Here is a 24,785-nt window from a genome sequence, read left to right on the forward strand (position 1 = left end):
GATTTATCCTGGGTTACACAGTTAGTAAGTGTCTGGGATCTCATGTAGGAGGTCGTGTCTGAATTGTGCTTTGAAGGAAGATAGAAAATTTACTTGGTGGAGGCGAAAAGACAATACATTCCAGAGAATTACTCATGCAAAGATACAAAGGTAGGAGTTGGAACGTCATGAATAGATAATAGCTGGAAGGCTAGTTTGATTGGAATGGAGAGCACTTGAGAGGATTAATATTAAAAAAGATTGACAAGGTTGGTAGAAGCTAGAATTCACTGCTATTGGCAAACAAGGTATATGTATACAAGGTAAATTGAAGAAGGAAGGGATAAGGGTTGAGGAGCATCATTCCTTTTGATCCAGTTACAGCTCAAATCCCAACTTTCCAGGGCTGCTCTCCATAGCAAGTCCTTCCTTTGGTCTTTTCCTTTTTCCATTTACCCTGTATATATCTTGTATGTACATAGTTGCTAAAACATAGTCTTCCTCATCAGACTAAGCTCCCCTTGAGAGTAGGGGCCATATTTTTCCTTTCTTTGTATCTTCAGTGCTTAGCGTTGTGCCTGACATAGTAAGAGCTTAATAAATATTTGTTGACTTGTTGACTAATGAAGAATAGCCCATGGGTATTTTTCTTATATTTTTCCACGAGGAAACTGAGAATCAGCAAGGTCAAGTTAGTCCCTCATCCATGGTAAAAAGCCAGTTAAGTGTTGGAGGTGGGCTATGAACCCAAGTTTCTGCTCATAGATGAGATTATCCTACCTTCTTGGTCCCCATCTGGGGCTCCTGTGGCCTTCAGCTCTGTACCTTTGAGACTAAGGAGCAACTGAGGAGAAAAGGGACCCAGATCAGCTAAATGGAATTTGGAAGCCTTAGCATTGGGTAGGTTTCCCCTATTGTTTTTGGGATAAAATCCAGACTGTGTATTGCTGGCATTCAAGGTCCTCGCTACACAGTCTGGCCTTACTCTACATCTCTGCTCTGATTTCCAATTATTTTTCTTCTTTTTATTAATTTGTGTATTTGTTTATAGTTCTCATCATTCACTTTTATAAGATTTTGAGTTCTAAAATCTCCCCCTTCCTTCCCTCTCCCTTCCCCAAGAAGGCATGTAATCTGATAATAGGCTACGCATGTATAATCATATTAAACGTATTTCCACATTAGTCATGTTGTAAAGAAGAATCAGAACCAAAGAGAATAAATGACCCATCATTCTTCTACTAGAATCTTTTACTCTAGCCGGACTGCTCTGCTCCCTGTCACCTGAATATGTCTTCTGATTCCTGCTTTTTGCTTATGCTGCTTCTCCAACCCCTGCCTGAAGTTCCATACCTTCCCATCAGTTCAGAAAAAGCAACTCACACTGTTACAGCAATATTTCAAAAAGGAACAGTTGTGAGGACTTTGACAAACTGATGAAGAATGAAATGAGCTGAGCTAGGAGAACGATTTATATAAATGACAGTAACATTGTAAAAACGAACAACCTTCAAAACTGTAAGAACTATGATCAGTACAATGTTTGTTCATGATTCCAGAGGATGATTGATGAAACATGCTATTCATTACAGACCAGTGATGGAATTAGGATGTAGAATGACACCCTAATCACACACATATACATGCACATATATTTTTTGCATTTTGTATTTTTTTACATTTTGTGAAAATGTGTTTTGCTTGACATGAATATTTGTCACAAGAAATTTTTTTTCTATTTTTTAATGGGGTAAAAGTAGGAGGGAGAGAAAATAGATTTCTGATAATTTCTAAAAATAGAGAGAATGGGGTGTTAAAGATGTGATATATTGCATGTAGTTTCAGATAAGGTCACTATATTATTAGTTTTACTTTGACACAAGAGTCCTATCATGAACTGGGAGTAATATATATGTAAAAGTTTTGTAATGTAAAAAAAAGCCCACATCAAGAAAACTTGAAATACATACATACAAACATACACACACACATATGTAAACACATACGCATACATATACACACATATACATACATATTCCTGCCTGCATATATATATGTATATATAGCCTAACTACAATCTAAAGACTAGCTTATGCTCTCTTTTCTCCGTGAAATCTTTTTCAAAATCTATCGTGGAAATAGCAATGGTTGAACAGCCAGGAATTCTGGGTTCTAAGTACTGTTGTGCAATTAACTAGCTGTGAGTTTAGGCAATTTGCTTAATATCTCCAGGACTCAGTTTCCTAATCTGTAAAATAACAAGATTGAACTAGATGGTTTGAAGGTCCTTTCTGCCTAAGTTCTACTGAGACTTCAAGGTCTAGCTCATACTCACACCTCCTCAATGAAGACTTCCCTGACCTCTAAAACCTGTTTGGTCCCAAGTGTTCTGATCCTGTTTACCATTTACTGTGACCCTCACTTGGGCACTCATTCAAATACAACCCACAGTGCAATCCCCATACCCAGAGGCATCATGGCGTAGTAGAAAAAGGAATAGATCTGAGAATCAGAGGACCTGAGTTGGAACCCTGTCTTTTTCCCCCATGAGACCTCATACAAGTCAAACAAGCCTCAATTTATTCAATTGAAAAAAAAAAAAAAGATGAGACCCATAGGATTTACAGTTGAGAAGCACTTTCAGATTCTAGTCAAACGCTCATTTTAATAAGGAAACTGAGGCCCAGAAGCATGAAGGGATTTGTCCAAGGTCCCACAACAACTTCATGACAGGGCCTCCTAACTTTCTATCCAGTGCTCCTTCAGTAACATCATTTAGGTAGACAATTAACACTGTTTATTAAGCTAGAGATTTCAAGATTTATAACTTCCTCAGTGCAGGAACTCTTTTTACCAACACAGATTACAGCTCTTCCACATTTTATGAGTTGCCATATTTGAAAAATTAGATGCCTGGTGGCCAACCTTCTGGGCATGAGCCTCTCCAAGTTTAGGTGGGCTGGTCTTTGGATGATCCATAGTCCATCACCCAGGTTTCTATTCGAAGCTCTTCCAGCTTGATAAGGTTGAAAGGGACAGGGAAGGAAACAAGCATTTATTAAATGCCTACTATGTGTCAGGCAAGCGTGCTAAGCACTTTACATATATTATCTCATTTGGACATCACAACAACCCTTCGAGGTATTATTATGTCCATTTTACCATAGAGGAAACTGAGACAGACAGAGGTTAAATGACTTGTCCAAGATCACCCAACTAGTAAGTATCTAAGGTTGAATTTGAACTCAGATCTTCCGGACTCAGAGCTGCCTCAGAGCAAGAGTGAGACTTATGAGAGCTTGTACTCGACTGGCATAGCCTTCAAGAACACAAGGTTACTTTCATGTCATGATGAGGCATTGGATTAGAATATTAAGGGAAGATTCATGTGTGTGCATATGTGGAAGAATTTTAGGCTGGAAGGGATCTCCAAGGTCATTCAGTCCAATCCAGATCTGGACAGAAATCTCTTCTACATCATTTAGTTAATCAATCAACGAACATTTATTAATCAACTGCTGTGTGCCAAGCACCATATTAATTGCTAGGGCTATAAAGAAAAAAGTGAAACATTTCCTGGCTCAAGAAGGTTACATTCTAGGATGAGGGTGCTTAACCTTTTTGGGGTCATAATCCTCTTTGGTAGTGTTTGGTGAAGCCAACAGGCTCCTTCTCGGAATAATATATTTAAATACATAAAACAACATACATAGAATTATAAAGGAAACCAATTATGTTGGAATGTAATCATCAAAATATATATTTTTTAAAAGTTCATGGACCTCAAGTTGAGAATCCCCAGTCTAAGAATTTGTGGCATCAAGGTTTTGTTTGAAGGCGAGGAGCTCACCACTGCTCATATACGTATGTATGTGTGTATATACATGTATTAGAGTAAGAAAATGCCAGCAAAAGGCAAAAAGATGTAGATGTGAGAGAATGCAGGGATTTGACTATTGGCAGCTACCGCTCATGTTCCAATTGTATTTAAGATGCTTTGGGATATAATCCTGCTTCCATTGTTCATGAAGTATCTTGGCAGAAACTAGTTGAGGAGAGGGTAAGAGACAGGGGAAGGAATATGGACTGAGGGCTAGCATTGTGAGGAGTGAATCTATCTATAGGAGAGAGTGAGGGCGTTCCTGAGAGCTTGGAGCCTTAGTGTATGTGTGAATGACTCAGAATGTGGGAAGAAGCAGAGTGGGCTAGAAGAAGAATTGTGTGTGGAGGCTGAGATAGGTAGACCCAGCAGGCACTCAAGGATTCAATGTGAGAAATAGTGTTAGAGCGAGCGTGGAGGCTGGTGCATTGAACCTTCACCCAAGAAAAACTGCATGTGGGAGGTTCAGTTCTTATGCTTTTTTTTTTTTTTTGGTAGCAATATCAGTATTATGGAACAATGGTGAGAGGGCCAGTAAGCATATAAAGGTTTGTACCATTGATCAGAATTGACATTTTCTGAGTCCCCTCCTGTTTCTCTCCCCTCTTCCCCACTTACCCTTGCCGCTCTCCACCCTGATGCTGCTTGGAAAAAGAACAGCAGGAAGAGAGGAAGTGGTGTGGGTGGGTCCTATGCAGACTCGGAACCAGGGACCTGAGTGAGCCCTGGTGGGTTTGTGATCTGTATCTGTATTCTCCTGATTAGACCTCCACTCTCTGCAGCCTTCTTACTCTGGAGATGCCTCTGCCCTGTATCTTTTCCTTACTGGTGAATCTCTAGCCCAGATCTCTATTTCATGGGGGATCTCAGCCATGCTCCTAACTTCCCTTCCCCCACATCTTCTACTGTCTCTGCCCAACCCCCTCCCTCAGCTTCCCTTTATGTGTTTTCCCCCTTGAGGTGAGGGTGGAGGCTGGTGGAGAATGTAAGCTTCTTGAGCATAGACACTGGCTTATATGTTTATAATTGGAAAAGTACCTGACACATACATGCTTAATAAGTGTTCTATCTGTATCTATCTGCCCATCTGTCTATTCCTCTATCAGCCATCTCCTATCTTCAATCTCTCTATCTGTCTGTCTGTCTTTCTAGTTTCTTTTATCTGTCTATGTATCTATCTCCTTTTATCTATCTATTATCTATCTATCATCTCTCTATCTGTTCATTTTTCTGTTTGTCCATCTATCAATCTATCTGTCTATCCTTCTATCTATCTATCCACTCACCCAGGGTTTGGAGGACTAAGATAGATGAAGGCAAGGTCTCTGGGCTTTTGGGGGTAGGAGCAAAGAGCAGAGAAACCAAGGAGAAGAAAATCCCAAGGCTTACCCGCTAGCTGATTTTTCACTTTGGTGTCAGCTTCTGAAAGTAGATATGACCAATAAAAGGGTGGAGGTACTATAAAGTCATAAGGAGGAGGTGCCTGGCAGATGAAGTTGTTCAACCAGAAGTGAATTTCCCAGATGGGGCAGGATATTTTTAATAGCTTGTTTGAATTAATTGCTGATGTAGTTCACCCAGAAAAACTGAGCTTTCTCTTTCTTAAAATTTCTCCACTTACCCTCTCTCCTGTACCTCATTAGATACCCTATCCCCCAAGTCTGGGGATGAACAGCTTCGTCTGCCTCCTGCCTCCTTCAACCTAGCCATTCTACAGTTCTCTTGTTTTGTTTTTGTTTTTAATATATTTCTGGGAGTCAATATTTCATAAAGGTAGCTAAGGTAAGACTGGGATATCTGGTAAGTCTTGGTGTTGGCCTTTCTAAAGACATCATCTTTAGTCTCCACCTCTGCTCCATGGGAGCCCTGAGATCCACTTTCCAATTCCATCTTGCAGCCCTTTTAAAGAACCCACTCTGGAATTATTGGTAGCCTCACCTATGTCTTTTCCTGCTCTATGATGTACTTCATTCACCAACTACCTGATCTGACCTTGTGCCTGTCTTAAATCCTGGTCACATCTTTTGAATTGCACCAGGATTGGGTCTGAAAAATGCAATTCTAGAGCAATCTACCAGCCCCTATTGCAAAGTCTTCTAACTACAGTAGTAAAGAGCCTTTAATAAAAGAAGAGAAAATTGTAAGTCTACCAAGTTATGAACATAACATTTTGGACACTCTGTCAAATGGCATTTGCAATGCCTTTTATTTTGTTAAAATAGCATCATAGCAGAAAGGACAAATAAAGCTTAGCCATATATGTTGCCCCTCAAATATTTTTCTCCTTTTCCTTGACTTTCTACATTTCTAGTCTCACAGAAACACCCAGAGCCTGTTTGCAATAAAAACATTTAGAATCCTCCTCCCAAAGCAGAGCCCATGAGCATATACTGTGATTAGGACAGGGTTTCTCAAACTTTTGGGTCCTAAGACCCCTTTACACTCTTAAAAATTGAAGACCCTAAGGAGCTTTTGTTTATGTGGGTTATATTTATTGCTATTTACCATGTAAGGAATTAAAACATCTTAATATTATTATGAAAATATATTTGAACTCAAGGACTCCTTGAAAAGGTCTCAAGGACCCTCATACCACACTGTGAGAGATGAATTGCTATCTTAGGATATGGCGAGCCTTCAGCTTTGCCTTTCCACCTCTGCGCTTATCTCACCAAGAGAGAAAAAAGTGAATTCAGGGCAGCTGATAATTTAAAAAAGCTGAGGCTTTTTTATCTGTACTCAACCTATAACAGGGATAAAACACAGTGAGACTAACCCTTTCCATATCCACACAGCCGTTTTTTCTCTTTCAAGCTGCCTTTGGTTGTTCATTTTAATCTAATTTCACCTGTTTAAAAAAGTTTGTCAGAAGTAAGAAGGGAGTACCACTCCTTCCCTGAAATTACAAGGGATGGCTTTACCCACATTTAAAAAAATTATAGCACAGAGTCAGAGGACATTAACTTTCTCGGTGGTCCCACTTTCTGCTTTCCCTTGGGGTTACTATAGGATTTCTCTTGATCTCACTGTCTAAGCAGCAACAGACCCTCTCTCTGATTTCTTTCATTAATCAGTAGTGTTTAGGAGAATAGATTGTATATGTAAAGCGGGAAAGGACCTTAGAGCCTATCTGATTCAAACTTCACATTTTAGAGATGAGCAAAGTAGGATTCAGGGAACTGATGTGAATGTCCCAAAGCCACATGCTAAGTGTCCGGGGTGGGATTCAAACCCAGGTTTGACACGAAATCCAGTCCTCTTTTTACTATATCCTGGTGTACAGGGGTGGGCAGTTTCTTACTAATCTGAGGATAAAGCAAGAAGACAGAAAGGTTAATAGAGAGCAATTCAGGACAAATGCCAGCTAGCACTTTCTGAAGGAACTGGGTCAGGGCAGGGCTAGTGTTGCAATCTTAATTTCTACAGAAGAAGTCTGCTTCTCGGTTGAATTCTCAGCTTAGCTGAGAGCTGAAAAGTGGTTCTTACCAAAGACAAAGGGATGACTTGACCCACTTTACCTCTCAAGGTCTTCCATCTGAAATGGGGGAGACCTTCTCTGCTCAGTTCCCAGCAGACCCCAGTGAAAGGCCCTGCTTACCTGTTGCTGCCACCACCTCTGCAGTGAGTCAGGATCCAGAAGCTGAATGTGCTGTTAGACAGGAAGAAACAAAAAGTGGTTGTTAGGGAGAAACTTATGAAACTGGGCTACGGAGGGGAAATGTAGGAGGCCCTAAGTCAATCAACCAGGGGTTCAGAGAGACTATTAGCTTGTGGAGAAACCCAGACCTGGAGTAAAGAAGGGTTCAAATCCTACCTTAGACACTTTCTAGCTGTGTGGCCCCCCAAAAGAAATTAAGCCCCTTATAGGGGTTTTTAACTTGTGTTTTTGTTATCTCCATTGCCTAGCATAGTATCTGACACACAGCAGGCACGTAATAAAGGACAAGTCCAAGGGTGACCTGGATGGTGAGGGAGCTTGAAACTATATCTCGGTGAATTCCTTTCCACCTGAACTCTTCCCTCATGGCTTTGGTCTAGTAGCATAGAACAGACCTGTACCACTCCTTCCCTGAAACTACACGGGATGGCTTTACCCACGTTTAAAAAAATTATAGCACAGAGTCAGAGGACATTAACTTTCTCAGTGGTCCACTTTCTGCTTTCCCTTGGGGTTACTATAGGATTTCTCTTGATCTTACTGTCTAAGCATCAACAGACCCTCTCTCTGATTTCTTGTGATAATAAAGCTAGTTTTTGAATGGGACAGTAGATAAAGAGCTGGTTTAGGGTCCCAAAACATCAAAACCACATGATCATCTCAATAGACATAGAAAAAGCCTTTGACAAAATACAATACTCTTTTATGCTAAAAAGAGCTTCAGGCGTTTTTCTAGCTATGTGACCCTGGGCAAGTCACTTTGCCTCCATCAGTGTCTGTTTCTTCATCTGGAAAATGGGAATAATAATAGCACCTACTTCATAAGGTTGTGCTAAAACCAGTGGAGCCGATTGTTAAATGTTCAGTGTGGTCATTTATACCTCAGAAATGGGTAAATATTGCAAAATGAGACTTGATTTACTATTTTGTTGATTGTTTGGACTTAAGAAAGCAATTAAGAAAATGTTAACAATGAAGATTAAATTTAAAAGTATGCTCTGCCTTTTTGAAGGTCTGGTTGTTAAACATTTACCATCACACCCCTGCCTGCAGCCTTGGTTGTGAGGATCATATGAAGTATGTAAAGGGCTCTGCAAGCTTTAAAGATCTACATAAATGATGACTATTATGATGATTATAAATCAGCTACTATTATTATAACAAATCAGATAGAATGGTCTCTGGGCCATTCTATGGTGGAAAGGGATCCACCAAGACATGGTTCCAAGCTCCCCTCACCAACCAAGTCACCCTTGGACATGTCCTAATTTGTTAATGTTCCTTCTAGGATGTGATTTCCAGATTTGGACCAGTTTCCACTTAACTACTTTCTAAACCTAGCTGGTGTTTAATACCTCTCTCAACCTAACCCAAAGTTTGAAGTGATGAACTACTTATTTTTCTTAGTTCCTAAACCCTAAAATTTTAAACAAAATCCCATCAAGCAGATTGCAGTTATTTATCCAAGAAATCATTCATTATGATCATGTGGAATTTATACCAGGTATGCAAAGATGGTTCAACATTAGGAAAATAATCAACATAATTAATCATATTAAAAACCAAAACATCCCAAACCACATGACCATCTTGATAGATATAGAAAAAAACCTTCGACATAATACAACACTCTTTTATGCTAAAAACCCTACAAGATTATGGATATAGAGGGACCTTTTTTTAGTCTCAAAAAAAAAGCGTCTCTCTGAAATCAATAGTAAGCATTATATGCAATGGGGATATACTAGAACCTTTTCAGTAAATACAGGAGTGAAGTAAGGGGGCCTGCTCTCCCCACTATTATTTGATATAGTTCTTGAAATGCTAGTAATAGCAGTAAGACAAGAGAAAGGAATTAAAGGAATAAACATGGGTAAAGAGGAACTAAAACTATCCCAGCTTACTGTTGATATGATGGTGTACTTGAAAAACCCTAGAGAATCAGCAAAGATACTAATTGAGACAAATTAATGGCTTCAGCAAAGTTGCAGGTTACAAAATAAATCTTCAAAAATCATCAGCATTTCTATAAAATGATAACAAAACCCAAGAGGCAATGATAGAAAGGGAAATTCCACTGCTAAAATGCATAAAATATCTGGAGATCAACCTGTCAAAGCATGCAAAAGACTACAATAGATTTGATCACAAAACACTCCTTAAAGAATTAAAGAACAACAGGGGCAGCTAGATGGTATGGTGGATAGAGCTCTGGCCTTGCAGTCAGGAGGACCTGAGTTCAAATCCAGCCTCAGACACTTGACACTAGCTGTGTGACCCTGGGCAAGTCACTTAATTCCAATTGCTTTACCAAAAAGGAAAAAAAAAAAGAATTAAAGAATATTCAGAATAAAGAATTAAAGGAATATTCAGTGCTCATGACAATATTACCGAGATTAATTTATACTTTTAATGTTATACCAATCAAATTACCAAGAAGATACTTTTTAGAGCTTAATAAAATAATAACAAAATGCCTTTGGAAAAACATTAGATCTAGACTATTAAGGGAAATGATGAAAAGAAGAAAGGACAAAGGGGAAATAGTACTTCCAGACCTCAAACTATATTATAAACCATCTGGTATTAGTTAAAAAATAGAGAGATAGATCAATGGAACAAATTTTTTAGAAAAAAATAGACTCAATAAACCAGTATTTGATTAAATAAAAAAAATAGGTTACCTAGGGGAAAACTCCCTGTTTTGTAAAAAAAATTGCTGGGAAAACTTTAAAGTGGTCTGGTAGAAATTAAGCTTAGACTACCCTCTTACACCACACTTTATAGTAATTCTAAATAGATACATGACTTTAAAATTAAATATCATACTATTAAACATTAGAAGAGAAACAGATTGTATACCTCTCACAGCTATGGGGCAGGGAAGTGTTCTCAACCAAATGAGAGAAAGGCAATTAAAAAAGATTAAAATAGATAACTGATTATTTGAAACTGAAAAGATTCTGCACAGTCAATATTAATGCATCTAGGGAAGTGGTCAACTGGGAAAAATACTTGTATCAAATTTCTCTAATAAGGATTTGGTATCCAAGATAAATAAACAATCTATAATTATGAGACTTATAGCCATTCCCTAATAAACAAATGGTCAAAAGATATGAACAAATAGTTCTCAAAAGAGGACCTGCAGCCTATACACAACTACATGAAAAAATGCTCTATATTTCTAAGAAGAGAAATGCAAATCAAGACAGCCCTAAGGTTAGAAAGTGAGAGGGGGTGGTGTGGTGTGGGATGGGCTGGGAGGGGTGGAGACAAAGAGTTCTATTTGAAATGTGTCTATATTGAGTTGTTTATGGGGTATCCAATTGGAAAGGTTTTTCAGGCAGTTAGCAATGAAGAGTGACACTCAGGAGAGAGACTGGGGGCATATATGTACATCTGAGTCTTCTACATAGTAATGATAACTGAACCCAAGGGAGCTAATTGAATCATTCAGGAGAGAAGGTTGTGTAGAAACAGAACACTCAGAAGGGAAGAGCCCTGGACAGTAGTAATTACTCTTTTCCTGCCAGGGGTTTTCTCTCATAGTTTTATCTTCATCAGTAAATTTGGGATACTTACTGGTCAGACAGTCAACTAGCATTTATTAAGTTCCTACTATGTAACAGTCACTGGGCTAAGTGCTAGTGGTGATGTACAGAATGACAGAATCTTAGTGCTAGACGGCACCTTATATATCCAACTCAACCACTTCATTTTACAGATAGGAAAATGAGCCACAGACAGAAGAAGTGATTAGAATTCTGGTCTCCTGATTCCCAGTCCGGAACTCTTCATTACAATAAGCTGTTTCTCATGTGGCAGAGGACAGAGAAAGAAGGGAAGAGAGAGAGAGAGAGAGACAGAGAGAGAGATTGAGAGACAGAGAGACAGACACAAAAACAGAGACAAAGAGAGAGACAGAGACAAAGAGAGACAGAAACAGAGAGACAGAGAAAGGAGGCAGAAAGTAAAAAAAAAAAAAAAAGGAAAAGAAGTCCATGTCCCCCCACCTCTCTTTTCTCCCTGCTTGTTGGTCTTCCTACTGATGATATCAATTGATATTAACTTACATGCCTTTTTGTCTCCTGACCTCTTAGGACGGCATCTGTCAACCTGTGAGAACGAGGTTTCAGTACTGACAAGGTCTTGGCTGCCAGTGACTTTGTGATACCATGTGCTTCCTTTGCCAAAGGCCTTAGGAGCTGATGGTAGAACCTGATGCTCAAGACTTGTTCTAGGGATACACAGGGAACACAAACAAATACAAATATATGTAGGGGAAAGTTCCCCTGAATTCCTATTCCTTATTCCTAGCCCATCTTCAACAGAGGGATAAGAGGAAGTCCTTACTGACTTTCTTTTTCTTTTTCCAGGCAGATTCTTTTATTGATCAAAACTAGGAGTGGGGAGTGTGGATCCACACTTAGGTGTTATTCTTGGGAGGAGGATGGGTTTATTTCTTTGCCATAACTGATTTCTGGGTCACTGAACCATCAAAGGGTAGCTAGGTAGAGATCTTTCTAGTATTTGTTCTTGTGAGTGATGTGAAGGACTCTGCTGGATGTGGTTCTGAGCATTTTTGTTGATTGTGGTCCTCTCAGGGGAAAATGACAGGCTTCTGACTTACTCTTTTTTAGCCACTCAACATGCCCTGGCTGTCAGTAGCTGACTCAGTATCCACAGTCTTCCAATAGATTAGTCCATTATAGTGAAATGAGTACCCGGCCTTGAGGCTGTCAGGCTTGGTACTTGTACATCTTCCTGTTCAGCTTGATGAGGAAGCTACATCAGTCTTGTGGCATCCAGAGACCAAAAGCCCCCGCTGACTTTCATGGGACAGGAAGATTGTTGAGAAACTCTTGCTCCATAGGCTGTAGATGAGATGCAACTCTGAGCAACCAGGACTTGAGAGGCCCTGGGCTGGACTATAACTATTTAGGAGGTACATCATAGCTACAAGACTTATCCAACATGAGTGGAAGAGCTGGGGCCAATTGGAGCAGGATAGAAGTTGAGGGCTAAGGGGTTCATAGAATAGCATGAGACCATATTCCCAGGATGGAGAATCTCTGACTTTTGAGCACGTGCAGGAAAGTCATGGGATCCTAGTTTCAGAGCTGGAAGAGATCTTAGATGTCATCAAATTCAATTCCCTTATTTTACAGATGAGAAAACTGAGGCAGAAAGAGGTTAAGTGAGTTACCTAGGACCACACAGCTTGCAAGTATCTGAGGCTGAATTGGATACGAAGTCCAGAGCTCTAGCCACTACATAGAGCAGGGCTCAAAGGAAGACACACCTTCTAAAACAGGTTTTCAAGAGGGTTGTGCCAAAAGTCCTGTTGGGTTTGATAGTTGCCAGGGTGTCTTAACATATAATTTTCATATGCTTCCTAGTCACAGAAATTGACTGTTGGCACTTCTCAGGTAAATATGATTATAATGTTTGCACTGCTACATGCCTCATAAAGCTACCTTTATTAAGTGCCTCCTGTATGCAACAGAGCATAGCTATAGCATCTGCCTTCTGGAAGCTTATGATTGAAAACATACCATGTATGGAGAAAATGTTATTTGTCTTTTATTCATATTGTTGAACCTAGTTTTATGTGGCTAGAAAATTATCTAACCCAAAATGCTTATTGTAGAGATCAGGCTGACCTCAGAGACCGGGAAGCTGAACCTTGTAAAGAATAGTCAGATCCCACCTAAGTCTTGTTTTGGATCTACTCAACTTTCATTTTGGGTTCACCAAATTAGACTGACTAATCTGCTGATTTACATGACAAACTGGTCTTCTCTTGGAGGCTACCTACTGCCCAAGTGAGGCCAATCAGACAAAAGTCCTTAAGCCCTTATCTGAACTCTATAATGTAACCTCACAAAGACTGATGGATGGAGTCTTCTTCCGGCTTTCCTCCTCTACCAAATGACCTAATACATTTATTTCTAAAAGTATTTCAGATAAATGACGTTCGTTCTCATGACTATCATGGTAGCAGTGGTAGGCTTTCCTGGGTGATCAACCCATGTTAAACTTGAAAGTTCTCCAGACCATGGAGGTTAAATAAGGGCCTGTGGTTTTAGGAATGAGCATAGGCAGGACCTGACCTATACAGGATCAGATTGAACATGGTGAGAACCTCTTGAGTACCCTCAAATTCAAATCAGACATGGTCAAGGGCCTGGGTTAGGACAGTTAGGACTAAAGACTCTGGATATGCAGAAAATTAAGGGGCTGTGGTGGCATTAGCTCAGGGAGAGACTTGGTCAGGGTCAGAATTAACCCAGGCTTCCTTGATCCACAAAATGAGTAATCCCCTTGACTTGATCACCCCAGGGCTTATACATAGCTGCTAAAAATTTGGTTAAAATTAGATTGCTGATTCTTTGGTAGATCTTTTTCTTTCTTTCTTTTTTTTCTCTTCCTGTCTTTCTCCTCAACCCTCCTATAGAGTTGGTCTGTAATGATAGCTGCCCTGACACTCACCAATTCAACCTCTTTATCAGATGTCTAGGTCTTGTCTTGTCCTAGGTTAATGAGGGAAACTTGTATTTGGCATGCAGTAAGGTGAGCTTTGATGAGACTTCCACTTCAGAAATTTTCTAGGAACACACATTTACCTTAGAGAACTTTGAAGAATACGTGGTCATTCATAAAGACTTTGGTAAATTGACTGCAAAAAGGGAGCTTAGAAGGGTGGGGAAATCTAATGAAGTGTCATACCTAAAACAGCTTTCCAAGCTATCTATAAAAGAATGAGGACTTACTTCCTATGATTCATTTGATTAGATTTTCAGTGGGAGATAAGAAGGGAAAACTTTGAGATTCTTTCTCTCTACCTTTGCAATCCTGACTGGGTTGGAGCTTGGAGAGATAAAAGACAGATAAGAAAAAAAAAAAGAAAATCTTTTTCCTGGTTTGTAGAAATTTTTGGCATTATAAACTAATTAGAGAATAAAATTGTGACTGAAATGTAATATCTTTACTGTAAATTTCCAAATTATGGTTTGAAGGGCTTTTTTTTATATTTACATTTAATTTTATTTTTTCTCAATTACATTTTAATGTTCTTTTTAAAAATTTTGAGTTTCAAGTTCTCTTCCTCCGTTCTCTCCACCTTTCTCAAGAAGGCAAACAATTTTGCATAGATTATATATGTGCAGTGAAGTAAAACATTTACATATCAGCCATATTGAACGCACAAAATGTTTTGGTTATTTTTCCAAATAGAATACATGGTACTGGAATTAATTATTCTTTAAATGTTTGGTAGAATTCACTTGTGAGTTCTGGTGATTTTTTCCTTAAGGTGATTTTTTCATCTATGGCTTGTTAAATTTCTTTTTCTAAGATAGGGTTATTTAAGTATTCTATTTCCTCTTCTGTTAATCGTGGAAATCTATGTTTTAACAAATATTCATCCATTTCACTTAGATTGTTAGATTTATTGGCATATAAGTAGGCAAAATAGCTCCTAATAGTTGCTTTAATTTCATTTTCATTGGTGGTGAATTCATCCTGGTAATTTGGTTTTCTTCTTTCTTTTTTGAAAATCAAATTAACTAATGGTTTATCTATTTTATTGGTTCTTTCATAAAACCCAGCTCCTAGTTTTATTTATTAGTTCAATGGTTTTCTTACTTTCAATTTTATTAATCTCTCTTTTGATTTTCAAGGTTTTCAATTTGGTGTTTAATTGAGGATTTAAATTTTTTTCTTTTCCTAGTTCTTTTTTTAAATTGTTGCATGCCTAATTCATTGATCTGTTCTTTCTCTATTTTATTGATGTCAGCATTTAGAGATATAATTTTTCTCCTAAGTACTGCTTTGGTTGTATCCCGTAAATTTTGGTATGGTGTCTCATTGTTGTCATTTGCTTTAATGAAATTATTGATTGCTTCTATGATTTGTTCTTTGACCTACTTATTCTTTAGGATTAGATTATTTAATTTCCAGTTAATTTTTTAATCTATGTTTCCAGAGCGTATGGGATGTTTAGGGAGGACTAGCACCTCTGGTGTGAGGGCTTGCCAAACTCTTTCAGGGCTGCTCATCTGCCTTTGGTATTTAAGGGTCACTCAACTCTCATCTGTGGCTTTAAGAAGTTGTAGTACGCATAATGGCCTCACCCTGGTAAAACCATCCAGCAGGTGGGCTAAACCAGGTTGAGGGTAACTAACAGGCCTCAAACCCATTTGTGAGTTAGCAGTATGTCTGCATCAAGCATGTGAAGACTTCCTTTGGCAAAATGGGAGGATGAGAACAATTTGTTCCAAGGGCCTTGAAGGCAGGTGATACAGGTGCTGTGGAGCTTGGTCAGACATCGAAGATGCCAAGGTCATCCACTGCAACCTGGGCCATTGCCAGTCATTTTGACTTTTGTCTTGCCACTGTACATTGATTACTCTGGAAGATGGGGTGAGGATGATGACTTTGTACAACTCTGCCTCACTTAATCCAATTTATGTGCAAGTCAAGACATCATCCCATGATGTCATTGATCCTCTTCAAAAATGAAAGATAAACACCAATCTATGTTTCCACAGCCCTTTATTGAATATAATTTTTATTACAATATGATCTGAAAAGAATGCATTTAATATTTCTGCTTTTTTGCATTTGGTTGTGAAGCCTGCCTCATTATATCCTAATGCATGATCAATTTTTGTGAAGGTGCCATATACAGTTAGGAAAAAGGTATACTCCTTTCTATTCCCATTCAGTTTTATTAACTGTGTATTTCCCTCCATTCTATTTTTTCTCCTGTTCTTCTTTCTCTTTTTTACCCTGTCTTTCATCAAAAGTCTGTTTTGCTTCCCCTCTATTAGCCACCCCCGCTTCTCTTATACATTTCCCTTCCTACTTCCCTGTAGGGTTTGTGTTTAAATTCAGCTCTAAACTCAGGTTTTCCTGATCCATTCAATTTTCAAGCATATAGCCTTAATGTCTGTTTTTTTTTTTTTTTTTTAGGCAACTGGGGTTAGGTGACTTGCCCAGGGTCACACAGCTAATAAGTGTCAAGTGTTTGGTCTGAGGCCGGACTTGAACTCAGGTCCTCCTGACTTCAGGGCCGGTGCTCTATCCTCTGTGCCACCTAGCTGCCCCAATATAGCCTTAATGTCAAATAGCAAATATATTTTGCGTTGTTCTGATTTACCACAATTATCCTAATAGGAGGACACATCTCACTTTAAACGAAGACCGCATTATAGTTTAGTTTCAGGACAAACTTTAACCAAATCAAACTTGGATTTACAATCACAAATGGTAATACTGGAAATTTCAGTTTTCCAGAGGGCCATTAGCTGTCTCTTACTGAGACACTGGGAAAAGTTTGTCACTAATTAGGAGCCAGATTAGTGACAAACTTTTCCCAATGTCTCATAGTCAGAGGAATCCATTGGAGTGCTTTCCCACATACAACGCTTTCTGAGCACAATCCAAAACAGTGTTTTCTGTCTTAGATTCTAAGTTCCTAGAGGGCAGAGGCCTTGTCTCTCTGAATCTCCTTGGCCCGTAAGGGGACAAGAAGATCATTAAGGAAAGGCTTGGGACTAATGGTCCAAAGATCATAAAATAGGGAGGAGACTAGTCCTAAGGTAAGGGATCTTGACTTAATCGACCTAGGTTTCTCCCTTCTGGTGGCAAGATCGACAGCATCGTTCTTTCTTCTTGTAATCCACAGAACAGGCATGGCAGACGAGGCCTCCGCAAAGTCTGTGGAGATCCAGAGCCCTTTAGGTAAGTAGAGGTCAGTGAAATCAGGAGGAAAAAGGACAGCAGGGATTTCTGTGGCTGTGGCCCTGATCTGGGCAGTGAAATGGATGCCAAGGAGGATAGTGTCTATGAACCATACATGTTAGAATCCCAGGTCATTCTGTCTACTTCCCTGCACCAGAACAGCCCTGGCCCTTGTTCACTTGTACATCTGGCCTTACTTTTCCTTCTCAAGATTTCCAGATATCCTCATTCCCTCTTTTCTAATGTTTTCTATTCCCCAAATAACAAGTTCTCTCGTATCTCAATTCCTTCTCTCTTCCTGTATTTCCCCCTGATCTATTTTCAATGGAGGTGGAAGACAGTTTGATCATTCATCTTCTGTCAAAGTAATCTTTTTATAGATGAGAAGCCCATGAATCACTCAACTAATTACTAGGCTACATAATTCCATCCCCTTCCTGGTTCCTTTCATTTTCAGCCTATGTCTACCAGCTTAATCCTTTCCAGGGATGGCTGTCCTGCCTTCTTGTGAAGCCTAGAACTAGTTCTGGGTGTGTGTACAGGGTGTGATCAAGGATGAGTATAATAAAAGAATAACCTCACAATGCTTCTTTTATATACTTTCTGTTCTTGCATTTTCCATTGCCTTGAAGTGGGAAGGGGAAACAGGCTGGGAGGAAGTATGGAAGTCTTAGAATAAAGACACTTGACTGGGAGGAAGTATGGAGGTCCTAGAAGAAGGACACTCCTCTTGTCCTTACCTGCATTTATATCTCCTAGACAGGCGACCAAAAATCTTGCTACAGACTACACAGAGTCCAGGGGCTAGGGAAGAGAGATGCTCAGTCTTCTGCCATAGGCTGTCCTTCTCCCTGGAAGGAAGGGACAGAGAGAATTAGATTGAGGAAGGAAGGACAGAGAAGCAGAGGGGAGATGGGAGTTGAGGTCTCTCAGTGAATCCCTGGGGATGGCAAAGAACAGATGGGGAAACAGATCTCTACTTGAGCTATTTAACTATGTATACCCCTCAAGGTCCAATTCAGATTCCACTTCTTCCATGAAGCCTTCCCTAATGACTGAAGCCAAAGGAGGCATCTTTTTCCTCTGAAATTCTGTGCTACTTGGTACCTGTATTAGTTCCATTTGACACCAAGTATGTATACAGGTTTTCTTCCTAACTAGAGTAATAAGCTCTTTGAAGACAAGGACTACTTTTTGAAACTATTAATATCTTCCAAAGTTGAAGACTTAAGCCCTGTCTCCTCTACAAGGCTTTCCCCAAACATTCCAACTCATAATGATTTTCCTTTTCTGAACTCATCCAACATTCAGAGCTAAACTGCATAATTTAGCACCATGGTGTAGTGGATAGAAGGCTGGTCTCAGAAACAGAAAGTCCTGGGTTCAAGTATTACCTCAGACCCACACTGGCTCTATGATCTTGGGCAAATAATGACCTTTCAATGTGCTAGGAAAGTCTAAGACTATAAGCTACAGAGAAGGTGACAGGCTGCTTTGGTAGATGGAGTTTCCTTTACCAATGAAATCACAAGTTCGGTCCCTATCCCTACCACCTAAACACAGCATTGTATTACTAGTAATATTGCTTATGTGTCGATGTCTTTCTTCTCTTCCCAAGTAGTTTGTAAGCTTTTTGAGGGTAGAGACCAAGTCTTTTAAAATTGTGCCTAGTAATACATAGTCATAGTAGTACTATGCAGAATACATCCAAAAATAGTTGTCGATTGAGGCTGGTGAGCAACTACCCCAGAACCCTGACCTCACACTGAGACCTGCACAGAAGTTGTGGTGATTGGGAAGAGGGGAGCACTCCTAGCGATGAACAAATTGGGTCTTCCTACCATTTGTGTCTGCTTTCATCCCTTCCACATTCCTTCTCACTCCCACAGGCCACCTTACCCTCTCATGCCCCAAGCCATAGGTCTATTCCTTCCATATCCAACCTCCTACTCCATCCCCTTACTGATGGGATGTCTCCCATCCCTTACTGAATCATCTCCACCATGCGTCTCTTCATGGCTCGGACCAGCTCATGCTGCTCCTTGAGCTCCTGTTGGTACTGGTACTCTCTCTTCTCAGCCTCCTGTTGCCTTTGCTCCAGCTCTGTCCTCAGTTGGGCCTGCTGCACTTGGCATCTGGATAGGGAGAGGCATCTGGAGTTTGAGGCAGGGATAGAATTGTTTCTTGGCATATGAAAATCATGCCAAGATAACATAGATGATGAAACTGAAGCTAGGGAGGTGAAATGATTTTCCTAAGGTCACCCAGCTAGTATGTGTCAGAGCCATGATTTGAATACAAATCTTCAGTCCAAGGATCTTTGGATATTTCAAATCTTAAACTCAGTATACCCGAAAACTCATTTTCTTTTCTCTACAAACCGACAAATCTTCTAAACTCTCTTTCCTCACTCTTTCCAACTCCATCTACGCACCTTTGCACCAGCTTTCCTGTATCTGGAATATACTCTATTCTCACCTCTTCTGTTTTAAATATCTTTTTTATTTTCGTAGCACTGCAAATTACCTTCCACATGAAGGTTTTCCTGATCTCTACTTCTCCCCCCTCTGCCAACTACTACTGGTGTCCTTCCACATAAAATATGTATCTTGAATTTATTTTATATCTATTTTATGCATACTTATTTATGTATGTGCTGTCTCTCCCAATAGAATGTTACTTCCTTCTGCATTTGGAGGCAGAAAAGTTTCTTAGCATGTAGCCTAGCAAATAGAAGGTGCCTAATTAATGTTTTTAGATTACTTGCTTGGACTATCTCAGTGGGCTGTCCATTCAACTGCATGTCATACTCTGGCCTATAGGCATCCTTTGTCCATATGGTTTTTCCTGTATGAATTTTTGGGTTGATAAATTTTGTTGTCATGGATCTCCATGAGGTGGCCCTGTAGTATTCTAGAATTTGAGGCAATCAGTATAATGTCATTTGTAAATCTCCATTTGGAAGCCCTCACCTTATATAGGGAATCTCTTTTCCATTTGGATTTCTTCAAGGCATCTCTCATCATCGTAGCAAACACCTGAGGCAAGCCTTTGCCTTCTTATTTTATTCCTCAATTAATGTTGGTAATTAGGAAATTGTGTAACAAGTTATTTCTATGGTTTTGGATATCAAGGAATCTTTTATGATCTCAATGTGTCCATGAGAACTCTATGCTTAAAAGATATAAATTTTGCAGGTCATATTTTATACTAATTAAGGATTTTTTTTTTCAGGCAATTGGGGTTAAGTGACTTGCCCAGGGTCACACACAGCTAGCAAGTGTCAAATGTTTGGTCTGAGGCTGGATTTGAACCCAGGTCCTCCTGACTTCAGGGCCAGTGCTCTATGCACTGCGCCACTTAGCTGCCCCTTAATTAAGGATTTTTAAAAAAACAACAAACAATAAACACAGTGTAACCTTATATTCTTATCCTATTGCTGTTCAGTCATTTATCCTACTGTGAAGATGTGGTCTGGCATAGAAAATCATTTGAGAAAGCCTCTCTATTCTATTTTCATATTTTTATTGATTAACCTCAATACGTGGATAGATTATTTTCATAAAGATTTTATAGGGATGAGAAATTAGGCATTGGATAATAGTACTGTCCATTTCCCCCCTTCCCCCCACGATGGTATCCTCTCTTCCTCCCCTCTTCCTTTCAGATAACTTAAAAATTGATTTCTCAATGCTTTCAAAATTTCAGTTCTTGGAATGATCCCTACTATTTGGGTTCTGTACCAAGTTTCCTTCAGACTGGTTTTCCCTTCTACTAACCTTTATTTTTTGTGTGATGTGATATTACCACAAGTAATATCTATTTTGTCACCTTTCCTGTAACATTTTGCAAAGAAGTTTAAATGCCATATTGGTATTATTCTGAGCTTTCATATCTCTTTACTGTATTAGAAGATCAAGTATTTGTTGGCTGAGTTCGTTTTGGCCTCTTTGTTGGGGCAATTGTCTTTTGCCAGTTAAACTTCTATAGGAAATGGTGATAGAGTTAATGTCTTTCTTTTTAACCATTTTCTATTTTAGGGTCAATACCTCTTTTGAATAGGTCAGGCTGAAATGATTATATTTGAATATATACCTTCTTATCTTTATCCTCTATTCTAATCTATGATTAATCTTGACATTTATTCTACCTATAATTGCATTCTTCACCAGTAGGTTGGCTGCTAGATGATGAATTATTTGACTATAGTAACCCACGGAGTGAAGAAAATACAAGATGGCCTTCAATCCTGTGTGACCCCACCCCCTTTTCCCTTCTGCAGGGGTCAGAGGGCACTAGGAATTACAGATTTTAGGCTGTCTATAGATACTGCCTTAACTACTGACATTCCAAATGTGAGAATCTACTGGAGGAATGGAATCATATCAATATTGGCATTCTTGGTATGAATAGAACTAGAAGACATAAGGAAATGGTGGTTAAGTAAAAGGATGCATCACTGGTTCTCCTTGGAGAGGCTAGTGAAAGAGTGCAGAGTTGATTTCATCACGTGCCTACGGGTGACAATAAACATAACTTTACCGGACATTTGGCCATCTCATCTTGTATTACTTATGAAGAACAAAAGTTAAAGATCATTGTGAGGATAATTAGAGCCTATGTGCCAACTTCTGTAGAGGATGGGGAAGAGAAATTCTACGACGAACTTGACAGCTTCCTCTAAACCAAAACATTATGTGCTATGAGACTTAGTGACATTGTGAAGATAGGCACAGGAAACAACGATGAAAAATATGTTTTGGAATTAGGAAATTAAAGAGGCTGAAAATTTGTAGACTGCTCAGAAGCCTCTCACCCGTGTATCATGAATGCTTTCTTCAAGAAGAGATTTGAAAGATACTAGAAATAGAAGGAATTGAATAATATTGCAAAAAGTGAAATTGAGCATATCATAAAAGACAGAAAATAACTATTTCCCAATGTAAGGATCATTTGTGACATGTGGAACACCCTTGAGAGATAGCCTTCTGTAGCCAGAGCATGAGCACTCCAAAAAAAGTCTACAAATCTAAGGTGCTCATGTAGGTAGGAATAATAAAATAAAAATTATAAAATGTTTCAGATTGATGACATTGTATGTTCTTTTGGTGATGTCATTATCATAGATTTTCTTAGTGTTTCAACAGGCAGAATTTGCTCTTTGAGAGTATCTTTCTTACGTAAATTATCTTTATTCCTGATGTACTTAGTTGGTACCCATCACTTTTATAAATAATAGCTGATAGTTGTATAGTACTTCAAAGTTTACAAGGCACATTTCATGCTTTACCTCCTCTGATCCTCACAACAGTCCTCTGAGGTAGGTATTATGGATGTTGTTGTTATCATTCTCATCATCTCCATTAAACAGGTGAGGAGACTGAGGCTTAAAGAAATTAAATGACTTGTCCATAGTCAGATAGCTAGCAAGTTTTTAAAGCAAGATTACAACCCAGGACTCTCCTAGCTATAGGCCCAGGACTCTTCTGACAATACCATGGTTCCTTTTAGAGTAGGGTAATCCTTTTGACACCAGTCCCTAGAAAGAGGAATCTTTCATTATGACTATCTGACCATTTTCAGCCATGGAGAGTTTTCTGATTGGATAAGGATTGTTTAAAAGCCATTGCAAAAACTTGGCATTAGAAAGGATGAGTCTCCTAGTTGTCTTCTGTGTAACTTTGGGCAACTCCCTTCCTTCCTCAGGTCTGTTTTCTTATCCATAAAATGGTGAGGTGTCAGTAGGATTAAAAAATCACGTAAGTCTTTTTCAGCTCTGACATTGCCTAATTTTATGAATAGGTGAAATGTTTCCCTCCCCAGCATGAATCATCAGTTTTATCCACTGCTGACCCAATGACTGGATGTCTAGCTGATGATACTTAAAAATGAAAAAAAAAAAACTTAAAAGTGTGATGTGTTAGACTCATTGAGAGTTCTTACCACTTTTAAGTAGACAGTCAATAGAATAGACAGTCAGTGACAGACACATTGACTCAGCCTAAATCACAGCTGGCTGAGTTTTGCTGGTTGTCTTACTTCCACTAGAACCCTGCAGGCATGGGGTGGGGTAAGGCTGATGGTGTCTGGAGATAAAAGGAGGGAGAGTCAGACAGTGAGACAGAGGTGGAGGGGGAGGCAGAGGATTGAGAAAAACACAAGGAGGGAGATAGAGCCAGAGAGACAGAGGAAGGGAAAGGACTGAAAGAAATAGAGAGAGGGAAAAGGGAGGAGAGAGAGAGAGAAAGAGAGAAGAGATGGAGGGAAGAAAAGAGTGGAGAGAGAACAGAAGAAAAAAGAGAGAGAGACAGAGAGGGGAGAGAGAGAGAGAGAGAGAGAGAGAGAGAGAGAGAGAGAGAGGTGTCTCAGAATATGTGGAAAGGGAGGAGATACAGAGATAAGAAGAGAATGGTGCTGGTTTTCTGGTTTTCTGCATATGTTCTTGGGAAGCTAATCCACTGGAGATCCACTTCACCTCCCTCACCTTAACTACTCTTTCAAGTTACCTGAACAACTGCTCTTCCAGCTCTTTCAATTTCTCCTCCAGGGTCATTAGTAGTTTTTCCTTCTTCTGGGACTGTTCCTCAGCCTTCTGTAGACATTCTTTGAGGTTCTGTGAGACAAGGACATCAAACACCCATGCACCCAAGGATGGCTTGGGGGAAAGGTGTGGGACAGGGGATGGGAGGCCAAGAGTGGAGGAACTGGTAAGTTGGAAAGAGGCACCACCTGCTGGGGGCTGCTGTTGGCTGAGATGTCCCAGGTGATCACCATCAGCTGGATATTCAGTTAACCCTGGCTACTGGGTCATCCCTGTGGCAGACGTCGCATCTAGGGACAAGCCTTGGGCACAAAATACCTGAGTTTTGTCTTTGGTTCTGCCCTAGACATACTCTGTGAACCTAGAGGGGAAACTTTCTAAATTGCAGGAAGAGAAATTATTAAGATCAAGGCAGTGAGATGATTTAGTCTAGAGAAGAAAAGGCTGAATGGGGGTTTAATAACAGTCTTGAAACCCACAAAAAGTTGTCTTTTTCACATCTAATAGGATGAAATGAAGCAAAGGGCAGGGACTTCAGAGACTTAGGAATCAGGAAGGATGAGACAGAGTCACAAAGACAGAGACAAAGAGAGACAGAGATCGAGGCACAGAGAAAGAGAGATAGAGACGTGGAGACAGGAGAGAGAAAGAGAATGGTGAAAGCAGGGAGTACTGGAAAAAGTCCCATTGTTTTGGGTGAGAGGCAAACATATAGATAAAATGACCTTTTTAGCCACGCTGAGTAATTCTTACCTTGATTACCTCTTTACTCCCTCTCAGGTGCTCTTTCTCCTGCTCTTCTACTTCATCAGGCATCTGTCTTTGAGCCTGATTATCTTTGTGCCTCTCCCCTGTTTCCAGGCCTTGAAAGATCTTGGACTCCCATGGGACTCCATGGATCTCATGCTCCCTTCTGGGTCCTGACTCTTCTTCCTCAAGCCTCTCCCCCAAGGTATTTGGTTGGTGCTTTGGAGCAG

The 24,785-nt window shown here is 39.6% G+C and overlaps 1 protein-coding gene across 3 annotated transcripts in view; it reads right to left on the minus strand.

The window, feature by feature from the left end:
- Positions 1 to 23,857, minus strand: part of LOC114051473 (C-X-C chemokine receptor type 2-like) — a 27,535-nt gene extending 3,678 nt beyond the window's left edge. The window contains exons 1-4 of one of the 3 annotated variants that reach the window (XM_027873867.1): positions 23,774 to 23,857; positions 19,256 to 19,420; positions 18,008 to 18,118; positions 7,458 to 7,508 (exon numbers count right to left, since the gene is read on the minus strand). In XM_027873867.1, the coding sequence (XP_027729668.1) occupies positions 7,458 to 7,508; positions 18,008 to 18,118; positions 19,256 to 19,420; positions 23,774 to 23,820 (374 nt within the window). In that variant the 5' untranslated portion in view covers positions 23,821 to 23,857. Of the gene's footprint in view, positions 1 to 4,477; positions 4,747 to 5,248; positions 5,354 to 7,457; positions 7,509 to 18,007; positions 18,119 to 19,255; positions 19,421 to 23,773 lie in introns of those variants that run through there. The other 2 variants (XM_027873868.1, XM_027873869.1) reach the window with 2 other exon arrangements.
- Positions 23,858 to 24,785: the final 928 nt, after the last annotated feature.

The sequence above is a fragment of the Vombatus ursinus genome, unplaced genomic scaffold (genome assembly GCF_900497805.2).
Source record: "Vombatus ursinus unplaced genomic scaffold, bare-nosed wombat genome assembly UNPS02014802.1, whole genome shotgun sequence".
NCBI lineage: Eukaryota > Metazoa > Chordata > Mammalia > Diprotodontia > Vombatidae > Vombatus > Vombatus ursinus.